This window comes from Arvicanthis niloticus, chromosome 5 (genome assembly GCF_011762505.2).
Source record: "Arvicanthis niloticus isolate mArvNil1 chromosome 5, mArvNil1.pat.X, whole genome shotgun sequence".
Lineage (NCBI taxonomy): Eukaryota > Metazoa > Chordata > Mammalia > Rodentia > Muridae > Arvicanthis > Arvicanthis niloticus.
Window position 1 is genome coordinate 15,762,889 of NC_047662.1, and position 16,869 is coordinate 15,779,757.

The 16,869-nt window shown below is 47.1% G+C and overlaps 1 protein-coding gene across 1 annotated transcript in view; it reads left to right on the forward strand.

The window, feature by feature from the left end:
• The window catches only part of Micos10 (mitochondrial contact site and cristae organizing system subunit 10), a 28,969-nt gene extending 18,176 nt beyond the window's left edge, over positions 1 to 10,793 (forward strand). Inside the window, exons 2-4 of the mRNA XM_034503304.2 lie at positions 8,666 to 8,713; positions 9,442 to 9,551; positions 10,570 to 10,793. Coding sequence (XP_034359195.2) covers positions 8,666 to 8,713; positions 9,442 to 9,551; positions 10,570 to 10,578 — 167 coding nt within the window. The 3' untranslated portion in view covers positions 10,579 to 10,793. The remainder of the gene's footprint in view (positions 1 to 8,665; positions 8,714 to 9,441; positions 9,552 to 10,569) is intronic.
• Positions 10,794 to 16,869: the final 6,076 nt, after the last annotated feature.

Sequence of the window (16,869 nt, forward strand, 5' to 3'; positions counted from 1 at the left end):
CTGAAGTCAGACCCAAGTGTTCTTTTCTATAAAAGCACATTCTTGTTTGTTCTGTGGTAACAAATCCTTTTTGACTGTGTGATATCATCGATAGAAACATGATTGACAGGAAAACATGCCTGTTATAAATAGGTTAGTTTGGTTCAGTCCATCTTAGTGTGTAAATACAGTTTTATTAAACCAGACAGTTTTAGGGAAATCTTCATTATTATATTTTAAAGCAAAATGATCTAGTTGCAATAAAGCTGAAGGGGTTATCTCTTAAAGACAAGAATTGGGTGGGTGTGGTGGTGTACATTTTATAATCCCAGAATTTGAGGGTTCAAGGCCAGCCTGAGTGACATAACCAGGTTGTGTACACTCATGCACACACACTCACACATTCCAGATGTGTTCATACAAACAGATGCTACTGCCAGTGAAATATAGCCAGTTGCTCTGAGTAGAACAGAGCAGGTTTTGAGCTCACCTGATGACCGCTATGGTGTGAGTCAGTGAGCTGTACTGGAAGAGGATTAAGTCTTAGGCTTTTGACATCTTTGAGTTCTGCAACAACAATGACTGAGCTTAGTCCGTACTGCACGCTTCCCTAGGCAGGCCTGAAGTCTATGGAGCTGCTTTACAGCAGCCCTGGGAGGGAGGCAGACTGTTTCCCCCGTGGCTGAACTGGTTAAGTGACTGACCTAAAGTTGGGGATTGCCTTGAGGCCTTTCTGCAGCCATCAGGAGAGTGGTCCTCCAGTGTTTAACTCTTGCCTTTTTTGTCAGACATTGTTGGGCACACAGCAACTAAGAACTTAAGGACTGGGCGATTTCTTACCTTTTTACATTTATAATAAGCAGTTGAGAGGTGCATGAGTCTTCCTCACAGTACCATATGAGCTATACAAAACAAGTGGAGTTGCTTTCCAGTTTAATTTTTAGATACAGATTAAGTTTTAGCCCTGATAACTATGCTGGCTCCAGGCTTATGAATAGTGAATTCTTCTTTAAAATGTTAAATGTACAGTAGGATATGAGGTCTTAGTAAGTGGTCATTTAAGAAGGTTTTTGTGAGGCTGTACAGTGGTGGCACATAAGTGTAATCCAGTACACAGGAGGCAGAGGAATGCTGATCTCTCAGTTCAAGGCCAGCCTGGTCTACAGAGTGAGCACCAGGATAGCTAGGGCTACACAGAGAAACCCTGTCTTGATACTCCACCCCCCCCAAAAAAAAAAAAAACAACCAAACAAACAGCTTTTTTGTTTTTGTTGGTAAATAAAAAGAATCTGTGATAGGTAACCCCCCCCCAAACATGTGATCTCCCCCAAGATGATTTTGCTGGGTTGTACGGCCTGACCTTAAACACCTGGGTCCCCTTGTTCCCTCAGCCTCAGAAGTAGCTGGCACTGCAGGCCTGCAGCCTTTAGTCCCCAGTGGTTTTTAATAAACATTAATAAATTGTTTATTACATATGTTCTATTTTATGTGAATGTATGTTTGTGTACCACATGCATGCTCGGTGCCTGCAGAAGTCAGAAGAGGGCATTGGACCCCCTAGAACTAGAGTTATAAATGGTTGTGAGCCACCATGTGGGTGCTGGGAATCAAATATAGGTCTTCTGCAAGAGCAACCAGTGTTCAACTGCTCAGCCATCTCTCCAGGCTCCCTCCAACCAGTGATTTTTTTTTTTTTTTTAATGTCCTACAGGGAGTTTCTGTATGACTTTGTTTTTTTTCTCTGGGACTACTGCTCCCTTGTTGGAAGCATGATGCAGTTTCAGCCTCCACAGAGTAGACTGCTTTGCTCCAGCTTGCTCTGTGCGGGGCTGATGATGACAGCATTTGAGCCTGCTTGGGGATTCTTGCAGGTTGGGTTTTCTTTCATCTACAGTGACGTGGACTTTATGCCTAACCTGTAGCCTGGGAGCAGATTCTGTGTCTGAATGTTTCATGCTGTGTTTACGCCTTGTTGGCTTACAGTGTACACTTGGTACCTTTAAAGTTTGCTTCAGCATGCATTGGAGGCACAAGATAAGTTAGTGCTATCTATATGTGTGGTTAGAAATTTCATTCTCTGCTCTTTGTTTAAATCTGTGTCAGCTACAATGTACTCATAAAATAAATAAATTAAAAATGATTTTAAAAAAAAAAGTACCAAATGATCACCTAAGGGACTGCTCCACTCCCAAAACAATGGTTCTTTGCCGATTGCTGACACCCTCTGGGGCAGCAAATGCGCACCAGCTTGCCTGGTTAGCAGAATTTGAAATAATGTTTTTGAAAGGATTTGTGCCAATTCTTTTTCCTCTCTAAAAAGAAATGGCTGCAGAAAACACGGGCTCCGGGCCTAATGTCAATTCCATAAGGCTCTCGTGTTGTTTTCCCCTTGTCCCTCTCCTTTCTCCCTGACAGTTGGACTTTGCCGTGCGTTCGGATATGTGTGCTGATAAGCAGCACTCTGTACCTGAGGGTTCTTTGTCATGTCAGACAGCATTGGCTTTTGAGAGCACCGAGCAGGGAGGCATTCGTAGTTAAAGTTATATAAACTGCATTTGTAGTTAAATATTTGCTTTCAGGGGAGGTGAAAAATGCTTTGTACTTTTCCCCTTGGCTTTTCTTCCAGAAGAGCTTGTCATGCAACAACAAGAAGTGGCCAAAGGCAGAGAAGGCGCTTCTCTCTCTGTGCTGCCTTGTTTTCATTGTAAGGCAAACCTTTCCATCTTATTGTTGTAAAGTTAAACCTGGCCTAGAGGTGCCAGTCTTGAGTGGAAGCAGCTGCAGTCCCAGGTGGGACTCTTTGAAGCAGCATGCTGCCTTTTCAAAGAGAACCGAGGGGCGAGCAAGCGAGCGAGAGCTTGACTCCGTAAGCTCGGCATTCCACCGTCGGCATCTCTGACTGCAAGTGCAGTATTACAGGTGAAGCAGATATGAACCCTTTGTTTGTACAGAGAAGTCTTGTGTCTCAACAATACAGAGGTGGAGGGTAGAGTCTCGGTTAGGAATTAAAAATGTAGCAGCCCCAGTCTAATTAAGACCACAGAGAAGGTTCCTTGAGAACTGGGTTTGGCTGATCAGCCTGGGGCTTTGAATACTTTCAGATAAGTGCAGTTGGCAGGAGTTGGCAGGCTGGGTTCGTAACTGAACTCTTGATGGCTGTTCTTGGTTGGTCTGGGTGTAGCTCATCTTCTGATTGAGTGGTGCTGATAGCAGTGGGAGGAGCATCACTTGTAGTCCGCTGCTAGGAAGTCAAAGAGCTTGTTTTCTTTGGGAAGAATGTAAGAGCAGGTCTACAGTCAAAGGGACAAGAAACAACCACAATGGTTTCCTCTGGGCATTAGATTCCTTTGCCAAAACCTTGCCTCCAGCTGGAGACATGCAGAAGCCCTGGTTGTAGTTGACCTGCGTTTGCTGACCTGCCTCTGTGAGCCAGTCCAAACCCGTTACCTCACACTCTAGTACCACTCTGCTGCTGCTTACTCATTCTGCAGCTGCACCGGATGAGGCAAGTTGCGTTGAAACCAATCCTTCTGCCATTTTGTAAGCCAAGCAATGGCAGATTCCAGGGCTTGGTGTAGTGATGGCAGTGGTGTCCGGCCTCTGAAGTTCTCCAGTCCTGCCAGGTAGACTAGTATGTGTGGAGTGTATGGTAGGGTTAGTCTGGGAAGGAACGTGAACAAGTTCTCCTTGTTACTAGCCTGGCTGCCTAGCACTCTGGGCTGTTGCATGGAGAGCATGGTTCATGTTCTAACTGTATCTTCATTCCTAGAAACCGGGATACTCCAATTTCCTTTGGAAGGTAGTGTTGATGGGCTGAAAATAGAGGAGAATCCTGTTCCTGAATGTCCTGGGATCAGTGGCATAATGAGACTGGCAGAATTGGGCCCACTGAACTACTTTATAAGTGATAGGTTGTTCTGGCCAGTTATTTTCTACATCTCAAAAACAAGGACATACTACCAGAGATGGTTTAGTTTTTGCAGCAGGTTCTCATGTAGCTCAGGCTTGTTTGAGCTTGCTATATAAGTAAGGATGGCCTTGAACTCCTTCTGATCCTCTTGCCTCCCTTTCCCACGGGCTGGGATTATAGGATTGTACTAGCATGCCTGAAAATGTTTGATATAAAAAGAACTTTCTTGGGCTGAGAAATGGCTCACTGGTTAAGAGCACTGGTTCTTCTTCCTGGAAGGGTCGGGGTGGAGGTAGGGTTTGGTTGTTCAGGTTCGATTCCCAGCTCCCACATGGCATCTTACAACCTCTGTAACTCAGTTCCAGGGGATCCAACAGCCTCTTTTGGCATCCATGATCAATAGGCATGGATTGCAAATGGTATACAAACATACCTGCAGGCAGAATACTCATGCCATAAAATAAAATGATGAGTTTTCTGGAAAGGAGATGCTGGGCATTCATGAGTAACATTCAATGTTAATTTACCTTCCTTTTCATTTTGTCAACCTCAACAGACTACTTACAGACCAGCTTTGGCAAACTATTTCCCCAAGACTTTTTAAAGTGAAAATTGGGGCGGCATTACTGATTTTTAGATACTGAATTTTAAATTTGGTACCAAACTAGTTCATAGCACAGGCTTTGTTGGACAGGGCCATGATTGATTTTAGTTAAAATTTTCTTGGCATAGGCTGGCCATGTATCCAGTATGTCAGATGTGCAGCTATATTCATAGAATTGTATCCTTAGGTGAATTCTCTGTTTCATCAGGCTTTGTCCTTAGACCTAAACAGGGTAGGTCTGCACACATAGGCAAGTCATGGCGACTTGCTCTCTGGGGCTACAAACCTGCAGCGCATTACTTACATACTGAATGCTCTGGTGGCTCTGACAAAGTGGCAAGAGTCTGTGTCCAAAGCCATCAGAGTGTAACAGCATCATGAAAACACAGATAATCGCCGGGCAGTAGTGGCGCACGCCTTTGATCCCAGCACTTGGGAGGCAGAGGCAGGCAGATTTCTGAGTTCGAGGCCAGCCTGGTCTACAGAATGAGTTCCAGGACAGCCAAGGCTACACAGAAAAACCAAAAAAAAGAAAGAAAGAAAACACAGATAATCAGTATAGCATGAGAGCTTGCTCTGGGGGAGTTGGACACCTGGACTGTTAGTACAGACAGACAATCATGGGCATGGCATACTCAGACTACACTTGGGATCTGTTGTTGTTGGGTTAGTTTTTTTTCAAGACAGGGTCTCTCTGTGTAACCCTGGCTGTTCTGGAACTCCTTTTGTAGACTACTAGTCTAGCCCCAAACTCAGAGATCTGCCTGCCTCTGCCTTCCAAGTGCTGGGGTTAAAGCATGCACCATTACCGACTGGCTAGACTACGCTTTAAATGTTTTTTTCGTTAATAATAAATTAACCTTAGCTCGTCTTATCTTGGTGGTTTTTAGTTGTTGGGGTTTTTTGTTTTGTTTTGTTTTGTTTGTTGGTTTGGTTTGGTTTTTTTTGGAAGAAAACAGGTTTATGAGTATCCTGTAAGGGTCAGTGTGCCCGGGTAATGTGAGTACAGCATACAAACTCACCATGCAGCCCTGGCTGGGTACAACTCACTATATAGACCAGTGCAGTCTGAGCTTAGAGCTCCTCTTGCCTCTGCTGGGATTACAGTCATGACCACCATTCCTGGCAAACTTTTTATTCTTTTGTAGTTGCATTTAGATTGAAATATAAACACATTTTATGGTATTTCTTTTATATCCATATTCTGTAATCTTTTCTCCTCCTCCTTCTTCTTCTTCTTCTTTTTTTTTTTTTTTTCCCCGAGACAGGGTTTCTCTGTGTAGCCCTGGCTGTCCTGGAACTCACTCTGTAGACCAGGCTGTCTGTGAACTCAGAAATGCGCCGCCTGCCTCTGCCTCCCAAGTGCTGGGATTAAAGGCGTGTGCCACCACTGCCCAGCTCTATTTTTAATTTTTCTTTTTTTACATTAAGTTTCTTCTTTTGCTAAAATTTAACTCTACTCCCTACCCCCACATACACATGCAGTGTTGCAGTGTCCTAGGCTTGCATTTATTCCTCGGGTCAGAATCATTCATGACACCTCCTTCCAGCTCCATGTCACACCCCCTGGAAGGTAAGCTGCAGTAAAGCACACAGAACTGTTCCCACCTGTGATGTCAGTGACACTGTGGGGCACCTGGACAGCCTGCTTGAGGTGTCTTCTTCTGAACCAGCCAGGGTACTTTGCTTTGTTTTGCTTTCCCCTTTTCTCCCCAGGTTTGTTGGTGGCAGAGAATGCACCGTGAACATTCCTCTCTGGTAATAAAACCCTCTTGGTGTGGGGTCCTGTTTAACTCTGTACAGAGCTTGTTGAGTCTTTAAAAGCGTCTGCTAGGCCCTTCATTGGGAATTCTCTGGGCTTTCCTTCTGCACTTGCCTTTCTCTGGTCTCTTCTTCCACCGCTGGTTCCTGTTTCAACCCCAGGAAATCTGTGGTCCCACTACACATGTACATGTAGTCTGTCGTTGACCACATGTTATGTACCTGTCTGTCTATGGAAGAAACACATCACGGTCCCGTATGTGGTAGAATGATGGAAAGCCTGATAAGCAGGGTGGTGCATGTCTTTAATTCCAACAGAGGAAGCAGAAACGGGCCTTGTCCTATGACAAGGCTTGTATCTTGTGTTAAAGGCTGGCCTTGTCTACAGAGTGATTCCAGGCTAGTCAGTGAGACCCTGTTTTTACCCCCCCCCCCACAGAAAACGCTAATAATTTTCCTGGGACCAGAGAGATGATTCAGTTGGTAAAGTACCTGCCATTCAGGCATGAGAACTGGACCTCAATTTTAAGAACCCACATTATAAAGAAATAAAAGCCCAGCTTTGGAGGTGTGCTTGTACCCAGCAGGGAGAGGGGACATCGGTGAATCCCTTGGACTCTGGTGGTTGAACTTTAGGCCAGCAAGAGGCCATCTCTTAAAAAACCCAAAGTCGATGGTTCTTGAAGAACAACACCTGAGCTAGTTCTCTGGCCTTCACACGTGAAAGCAAACACGCGCACACACTACTAAAAGAATAAGTACACTAATAAACAGAAGCCAATTTGTGTGGTAGCATGTATACTTTGTTAACTCTTAACAGAGTCTGTCTAGACTGCATGAGTGACAAGAGAGTTACAGGGTCAAAACTACACACCTGAGCTTTCTGTCTTCAGAACAGAAAAGTTAGTGTGCTTGAGGAATACTCTGAGGTATTGCACTACCTAGAGAATTCGCCCCTCCCTGTGATGTCTCTATGTATGTATGTGATTCTGGAAACTGAGCACTGGGCCTTGTGTGAGGTAGGTGCTGTACCACCAAGTCACACCCTTCCCCAGTAGGAAGAAACCAAGAACCCCAGCCAGCAGCACAAAGCTGGGTGTGCGGACACACCTAGAATCCTAGCACTTGAGAGGCTGAGGCTACGCTGGACTCCAAAGTATCATATGCCAGCCAGGGCTGTTCTGCAAGGTGTAGCTTCACAAAACAAAACAGCAACAAAAACTTAGATTTCGGCAGCACAGGTTCGTAGCAGGTGAGAACTGGTATTTTTTGTGGCTTACTCATAAAAAGGTTGGACCAAGGCTCTGCTGGGTCATGGAGCAGACATACAGAACATCAGAATAATCTGGGTCTGCATGGCAGTGCAGCCTGTAATCCCAGTAGGGCTAAGTAGGAGGACTGAGAATTGTGAGCATCCTGGGCTACAGAGTCAGGCTCGCTCTCAGAACCAGAACTAGAGCATCAGATGAACTGAACTTCTTGGTTTGCAGGTCTCAAAAAGAGAACAGCTAGAGCCAGGCTCTAGTGCAGAAGTGTCGGTAGATGATAACCTGGGGCAATTCCTTATACAGTGGGCCTGTAGACATTCTTCATGCACTCGATGGGAACACACAGCTAGCGCCCACGTTGATCACACCAACTCTGTTATTAAGGTGAATTTCAGTTCACGTACACATGCGTTGTGTCCTTTTCTCTCTTAAAAGAAAACAACTAAATAACAGTGTAAGTTATGTGTGGCTAAGCAGAAATTCTAATGTTGGCATCCAAACTAGGGTTTTGTAAATTCTGACTCAATTTATCCTGAAAGCCAGAACTTTTTCCAAGCTGAGGTTCAGAGTGAGGCGTTAACTCGGCTACATGACTGGGGATGTTGCTCCATGCTAGAGCCTTTGCCTGTCATGTGTGAGGGATCAGCATAGGATCCTCAGCTCTGGGTGAGGAAAGTGCTTCTCCCCCTCTCTCTTGACACTGACTTGTGTGATAGTGCGACCTTTAGTTTTTGGAATTGTTCTCTAGATCATTTCTTCCACTTCAAAAAATGGTACGCACCACCTTGAGGACCAGCGTGACAAGGCGGACTACTCAGTGAGTCTCCTGTGACGGAGGAGGCTGCTGGTCGGAGTACAGAAAGAGGCTAGGGCAGTACCTTAGGTTCTCCATCCGCACCCTCCCACCCTGTAACACTTCAAGACAAACGATAAGGAATCAAGTTTCTCATTTCCTCTGTGAGCATCGAGACAGAAGGCATGTGCAGTATCCCTGACAGTAAGAAAGGCTAGCAACCCAGACCACAGACTTCCAAGCTATCCGCCTGGTCTGTAATGTTCATCTGGAAAAGCGCTGAGCTCTTAGTTCAGCTGGTTTGGGGCTTGCTGGATCACTGCCCACTAACACCGTTTTCCATTTTGCAGGTACTGGTTTTGGATTAGGAATTGTTTTCTCCCTCACCTTCTTTAAGAGTAAGTGACTTTGCCTCCACGCTACAGTGTCTGTACCAACCCTGCCATCCTGTCTGTCCACTGTCGAATGAGGTAGATGGAGACTGGGTGAGGTCTGCATGAGGTGGCCATCTCCAGGGTTCCCTGGAGGCAGTGAGTCAGGGCTGTCTGTGTCTTACACATGACATCCATTTCATGCTGGCCAGGCTGCATGGCCACATACTTCTGAAGTGATCTGGAGATATGGCTTGCTGGTAGTAAAGGCGAGAGAGCCAGAAGTGTCCCTGCTTCTTCCTAAGAGTCTGAGCAATGGGCAAACAGGATCCCCTTCTTGGGAAAACTTGGTTTGAGTATCGACTAGAAGCCAAACAGGTTACCTTGACCTCTTTTCATGAAGAGCTGACAAGGCCTGGACTAGAGGATTGTAGGTGTGTGTGAGTGAGCTCCGAGCGACTGTGTATAACCAAGGGTTGTGAGAGCAGTAATTAACAATTCAAGCACCTGACTAATAGATGTTCCTCTGACAAGGCTAAGAAACTATAGTTCAGGTGCACAAATGACAGACTACGCTATCTGCATCAAATGTAGCAGCCCAGGCACCTAATGTGCTGGATTACAGTGCTGTATGCTTGCCTGTCACGTGTCAGCAATATAATGTCTGCTGAGGATTTGTGAGCACACATCTGAGGCGGAGGCTTTATCTGTTCTTCACAATTCCCTGCTGGGATTTCTCTTTTTCTGCTCAATAGGAAGAATGTGGCCATTAGCCTTTGGTTCTGGCGTGGGATTGGGGATGGCCTACTCCAACTGTCAGCATGACTTTCAGACTCCGTATCTCCTACATGGAAAATACGTCAAAGTAAGTACAGAATTGATGTCTCTCCCTTGATGGAATTCTCTAAAGGTTTACTAATTTTATTGTTTTATGTTTGTGTTTATTTTATGCGTTTTACATGTATGTCTGTGTACTGTGTGCATGCTGGTACACAGAGGCCAGAAGTGTACGAGATCCCCTGGGACTGGAGTTACAGGTGCTTGTGAACCACCGTGTGGGTGTTGCACCAGAGACCTCTCTAAGAGCATTCAGTGCTTCTGCCTGATGTCAGTGCAAGAGGCCGACTGCTGCACGACCTGGTTGCAGGCTGCTCCTCTGCTCCGTCTTCTGCACCCTCCTGACAGCAGAGCTTGGCTGCAGGTGGGCAACAAGGAGCAGGCCGAGCCTGGGTCTTTTCGTTGTTTCCATTGTTCCAAGCTGAGCTGTGCTGGATGATGGGTCAGTGGTGATTCCACATATGAGATGGTTAATGGCTGGGAGGTACTGTGGAAAATGTTACAGTTCCTACAGCCTTGCACACGCTACTCTCAAATGGCTGTAACTTCATTTGGACTTGAGTCTGTGCCTGGATGTTGTCATCCTTCTCTCTGCATAGGAACCAGATCCCTTTGGAGGCTTATGTGAGATGGCTGTATTGTGATAGCTGCTGGGCAAACACTGGCCAGGTCCTCTGTACCTCCCTGGGGACTTTCTTCATAGTCTTTCTTCCTCCCTTCCCGGTAGATTATGGGAGAGGTACTGTATCCTCACTCAGCAGAGGGAAGAGTCTTACAGAGGCGAGGGAGCTGCCAGTGACCAGAGTTAGTGACTGCTGCCTCTGCTGTGCTTGGCACTCACCTGTGACCTCCTGGGTCGGAACTGACTGTCCATGACTGCTCCTTCTGGTCTTCTCCCTCTCAGGCTGGGACCTCTGCTTGTGAAACAGATGGAAACAGAACGTTTGCAGTGATGGAGAGCCATTGGTCCTGGGGTTGGATGAGGCTGCAACAGGTGGTGTCAGAGCATCTCCTGCCTGTTCTAACTCAGTATCCTTGCTTCATAGGAGCAGTGACTTATGCTGAGAACATCCCAGTGGGAGGAAAGAGAAACCGTTTATTCCTCAGGAATACTGAAGTGCCCGGAGTGCGCTGACGTCCTGTGACGGTGCCATCAGCAACGCTTTCAACTCCAGCCACTGTTTGTGTTTGAAACCAAGTCTGTTGCTTTTGTATCATCTCTTTGGAAATTGTAAGGAGGTCTTAAATAAATTAAAAACGGGAAGCCCAATGCAAGGCCTTTATTCCTTTATGTTGCAGGAGGCATCTCTTTGAATGGCCTAGCTGTGGCCTCTGTGACCTCCTGAAGACACAGGCATGCCCTCCCTTCTCCCCTAATGCACAATTGTCCTTCCCAACCCAAGACTGGTGGCACCCCTCCCCGTGTGCTGACGTGGTGAAGTCTTCAGGAGCACTTTTCTGACGATGCTCTCGGCCTGCGCCCTGGCTCACCAGTGCACCAGTCTGCCACGCCTGCTGTTACACTTACAGACCCCAAGTCTGCTCCACGGTGTCAGTCCATGTGCTGCATGGGGCTCTGATTGACAGTGTGGAGTCGGTGGTTACAGCCTGGATAGAAGCACATGCTGAGGTCTGAGGACAAATGACCACTGCAGTTTCCCCCTGTCTGTCCTTGTTGGTTTGGGAGGCATGACATAGACTGTTTTCCAGTTGTTTTTTGATGTGTGCAGCATGCCTGTGCTCGGGCTTTTGTAGGTGTCCACTGCGAGTGCTCTGGGTGATGGAAGTGCTTGTAGCTGGAAAAGGACAGTTAATGAGCTAGAGAGAGCAGAGCGGGCAGCTGGAGGGAAATCAGCCAGCATAGGGCATGGTGGTCCTTAGAAGAGCTTTAGTGAGTAAGTTCAGGGTGGCTGCTCCCCTCCCTCTGCATTTTTCTCCCTTATTCTTTATTCTATTGCCCTTTCCAGAAACATGTTTGGGGCCATGGACCTGAACAGGCAGCAGGGGTGCTCTGCCGAAGATCGCTGTGCCCAGGACAGCAGGTCACGGCCATGGCATGTCTCAGCCGCTTGGCCGTTTTTGCATGGCCTCTTAACCCATGCAGAACAGCCCATGCCATTAGTAGAAAAAGAGTCCTGCAGCTGGGTTCCCCCTCCAGCTCCTCCTCGAATTAGCTTTTTATATAGTGCCCCTCTAGTTCCCCCTACTTTTCTGCCTTCAGAGTTGAGTGACAGCCCTCCCCCATCCAAAAACACAAAGGGAAAACTCTGCCCTTGAGTCTCTAGGTAGAAAACGACAGAAACATGGAATGGACAGGGACATCTCTGGTGAGGTTTTAGGCCTCTGTTGCACCAATCTGGTCCTTCAGCACCCTGGGATTCTGCAGAAGTGCCCCAGGAACCAGTTCCCCCCCCCCCCCAAGGGCAGTGATTCTGGGCCAGGCAAAGGAAGATCTGCTGTTTGTCTTGGTCCCAGAGCATTTAGTATCCCCACCTTGTAGCTCTTGCAGAGGGCATGGGAAGCACAGAGCCTGATGTTGTCCTGTAGTCCCTGCCCCCACCTCAGATGAGTCTTCAGAAGCTTCGGAGCTTGTTGGCAAGGGGAAGCATTCTATTCTACTTGAAGTTTCATTCGAAATTCAAATCCTCTGGAGGCCTTGCTCCCTTGTGGGGTTGGGAAGCTTTGGCTTCACCTATCCTTTGCCCTTCTGGAATCAAACATGAGGAAATTCATGAGTTTAAGGATCCAGTGATGGGCACCCAGCTGGGCACAGGATACTAGAGCAAAGCCGTGGCGCCCCAGAAGTGGCCTGCGCTGCCAACATACATAAATACATACAGTCTGAGCTTGACACTGTGTAATTTAGCCCAGAACAATATGTATTTTGAACTCATTGAGGTGGATGACTTTTGCATTCTGAGTGGCTGGGGAGCCTTTATTGGGCCACATTTACTGTCTACAGAGGCGTGCCTTTGTTCTGAGACATGGCTTTTGGAGCATTTTGCTGAGCTGTCCCTTTGAGTGAATGTCACCCTCTCCCTGCTTTCAAAAGGCCCAAGAATGCAGTCCCACAATCCTGCTGCAGAAAACAGGCACTGGGCGAAGGGAGATGGATCTTGCTTTTGTTGTTGGTTCTCAAACCTCTGTTTACATTTTTTTTTTAATGTAACCAACCCATAATTGCATTTTGCTTGTCATGGTTCAATCTGATTGCATTGTTGGAAGGACTATTTTTGAGCTTGTCCAAATAAACTCTGCAGAGTGTTTCCACAAGGATGTAGTCCATGGAGCTGGGTCTGCCTTCCCCCGGACTGAATGGTTTCCTGTTGCATGCTTTCTAATTGCATACATGCAAAGGGGTGGAAGGGAGAGAGTGGAAATTCTAAGTGCTGAAAAAAAAAATGTTAAATTTAGGAGAATAAACTCATCTGGAAGCCATCGCCACTTCCTTCAAGTGTGCTGAGAGCAACGGGTGGTATCCGGGCACATGTCCTGGGCAGGCGCAGGGGAGGTGTCCTGTGACCGGCAAGCAGCTCTGTGTGGGATAGGCAGCAGTAGAGGAACAGAAGGGTGGGAAGGAGGGAGAGGAAGAGCCATACAGTAGGAAACTTCAGACCTACAGGCTGGACAGTCAAGCCCTGGCTGGACCCATGCGCCTGCTCCATCCCTCACCTGCCAGGCACCAGCAGAAGGTTCCAAGTCTTCAGACTTCAGTTTCTTCATCTGTAAAGGAGATCAGGGGAATTCCCACCCTGCAGGCTTTGTGGTTCGGTTCGTTTGGGTGTGCTTTTAGCACGGCCGTATAATCCACTGTCTAGGGCAGAGCTTCGGGCTCAGTGATGGGAGTGCCTGAAGGGCAAGAGGCCCTAGGTTCCATCCTCGGCACACGGTGCATGGGATTAGGCCAGGCAGTCAGGTGGTTTCTGTTAGAGTTAAAATCCACAAGCTCCAGGGCAGGCAGCTGTAAGTGAGCCAGCCACTCAGTGGAAAATGCCTGTCCTTGGGGGAGTTAAGGATGAGTTAAGGTGTCCTGACTCCACTCTGTTTTCTTCCGATGCATATTGGTGAGACCATGCAACTTCCAGCCTGAAATCCAAAGTAGCTTTCTGACTTGTTCATCGAACACATGGACTTCAGTAGCAGGCTAGGATGGAAAGGAGAGACGAGGACGGCAAAGAAACGGGAAAACCTACAAAACAGCTTCACACCTGCCTGAGAACCATGGCTGCTGCTGAGTGTGTGTGTCCAGGATTATAGACTTTGACCCTCAATTTGGGGATTCCAAGCTGGAAGCTCGGGGTGTGTGGTGTGTTGTGTGATGTCAGCAGTTTTTTTTTTGGGGGGGGATAAGTGAGGACCCTTCAGTAATGAAGAAATAGAGGGTAGAAAGTCAGCCTTAGTGGCAATATCCTTAAATACTCAGGAGGGAGAGCCAGGTGGCTCTCTGAGTTCCAGGCCAGCTGGGGCTACAGAGTAAGACTCTGTCTCTATAAAAAATTTAAAGGGGGAGGGGTGAGGAAAGGTAGGGAAAAAAAAAGTTGGTCTTCATTACCGTTATTTTTTCTTTTCTGTCTAGCCAGTTTGAGCCAACATTACTTTGATTGCCTTAGATGATCATCGAGTTAACACTGACTGAGCATGTCTTACAGACTAGTTACTGTGCACACGTATACCACACTTAGTTTCCGTGGCAGTCCCCTGAGAGAACAGCATTGTCCTCACTTTGTAGATGTCAGGAGCTAAGTGAACTCACTAACTCACTGAAGAACAAGAGGTAGTGGGTAACAATGCGGGGGGGGTGGGGGGGTGAGGAAGGGCGCTTTGGCCTTGACCCACAACTCAGGCTCTTCCCTGGGCTGTGCTCCTCAAAAACACTGCCTCCGGTTCTTGCCAAGTGGTTTCATTTTGTTTAAACTTGATTTGACTTAAACTGGTTGAAACCAGTTTAAACTTGATTTGACATGCTTTTAAGCCAGTTGTAGTTGGTAGTGGCCTATTATTGATTTGAAATTCGTAAGAATAGTTTGAAATCAGCTTTTTTTTTTTTCTAAGTCCATTTATTATTTGGAAATAGTTCTGGGGGTTTTTTCCTTAGACTTTGTGTGTGTGTATGTCTGTGTATGTGTTTATGAGTGCAGGTGCATGAAGTGCCAGCAAAGGTCAGAAGAGGTCATAGCATCCTCTGAAATTGGAGTTGCAGGTGCCTGTGAGCTGCCAGATGCCTGCTGGGGACCAAACTTTGGGTCCTCTGCAAAAGCAGCAGTGCCCTTAACTGGGGAGCTATCTCATGAGCCCCATGCTTGGTTTTCATGTGAGTACACTGTCGCTGTCTTCAGACCCACCAGAAGAGGGCATCAGATCCCATTACAGATGGTTGTGAGCCACCATGTGGTTGCTGGGAATTGAACTCAGGACCTCTGGGAGAGCAGTCCTTGCTCTTAACCACTGAGCCATCTCTCCAGCTCCTCATGCTTGTTTTTTGTTTGTTTGTTTGTTTGTTTTTGTTTTTTTGTTTTTTTTAAAGCTGAACAGGGTCTCATAAATATGTATTCTTCCCTGTCCTGGAACTCAATACTCAGATCAAGATGGCTTCCAACTGACAGAGATCTGCTTGCCTCTGCCTCCCAAGTGCTGGGATTCAAGACACACCATCTCCTTTTAGTAATACTTTTAAGTCCCTAAACCTAACTTGCTCATTCAGTGGGTAGCCTTTACTGATGGCTGCCATTCAGTGACTTTCAATCTGAAGAAAGGCTTCTGCTGACTATGGAGCAGTGGTTCTCAACCTTCCTGATGCTGCAACCCTTTAGTGTTGTGACCAACAACCATAAAGTGATTTTTGTTACAACTTCTTAACTGTAATTTTGCTACTGTCATGAATAATGTAAATACCTGTGTTTTCCGATGGTCTCGGGCAACTCCCATAAAAGGGTTTATTATTCCCATAGGTTGAGAACCCCTGCCTGGCATAGCGTGTCCTCTGCTCATCCCGGCATCTGGTTCGCTAGAGCTAGACAAGGGGAGAATGGGAGACTGAATTAGGAACCAGTCTGTGTCACTGCTAGGCTGATGCCGATGAAAACTCAGCTGTGGGAGGCATATTGGGGAGCACGGGGTAGGAGGGTGCGGGGGGGGGGGGGAGGGGAGGAGGCACAGCTGGCTCATCTCCTGGACTGTGCTGAGCCCTGTCTCTTGGAGCATCACAGTTCAGATGGAAGGTTGAACGCTTCATTATTGAGGAAGAAAGTTAAATGGCCAGTGAGCTAATAACATGGTCACATACGATGTCATCCAGAGTTGCTTTCCATCTAGGCTGTAGGTAGTCAGTTTTGGCCTGAAATGGTAGACTGTGCCTGAGAAACAGAAGACTCGCTGTCCTCCAGACTTTGCCCCACCCCCCCAGATAAAACACAGTTCTGCTTGCCTTACCAAGAAAACTGTTGACTATAGAAATGATTGTAGATCCTCTGTGTCTACTGAGACCCCTCCTTGAGGGCCAGGAGACAGCCACAGAATAGAAAGCACAGAATCCATCACGTTACCCAGCAGATGCGTCTACAAAGGCTTTGTTTCTGCCACACTGGGTCCAAGCCTGGAATGTCGGGTGGGCTAGGCAAGCTTTTTACCACTGAGCTGTAGTCCACCAGTCAGGATGGGGCTTGTCACTTCTTTCCCCTGATGAATTTGCCTAGAGCACAAAAAAATGTTAAGGAAGCCCCTGCCCTGTGGGTTGTTAGGCTAACTCTGAGAAGAGAGGAAAACCCTCCTCCCACTCATGGGTGCTGTGGTCCTCTGGGAGCTGAAAAATGGGAGAGACAAGGGGAGAATGGGAGACTGAACTAGGAACCAGTCTGTGTCACTGCTAGGCTGATGCTGATGAGAACTCAGCTGTGGGAGGCATATTGGGGAGCACGGGGTAGGAAGGTGCGAGGGGGGGGAGTGGGGGGGGAGGAGGGATGGGGCACAGCTGGCTCACTCCACTCTCCTTCCTGTCTTGGCATCTTGGCCGTTATGCACATCCAAGCTGATTTCTGCTGGCGAGACTCAACTGGGATGACATGTCATCTGAGATGGACAGTTGTGGGGTTTGTATTTCCATCTCAGAATCCATCAGTTTCTCTTCTCTACGCCAGTTCTTCTCACTCCTCTCACTCTTGACAGAAGTAAGTCCTCGCCTTACTTCTCAGTTTCCTACCCTGAAAAGACCAACAAACTCTCTTGAGTTCCATCCCCAAAACCACATTGTGGAAGGAGAGAACTACACATGTATACACATACATGCCACACACACACACATAGTCCACTACACACACACACATATACTACATACACATACCATATACATG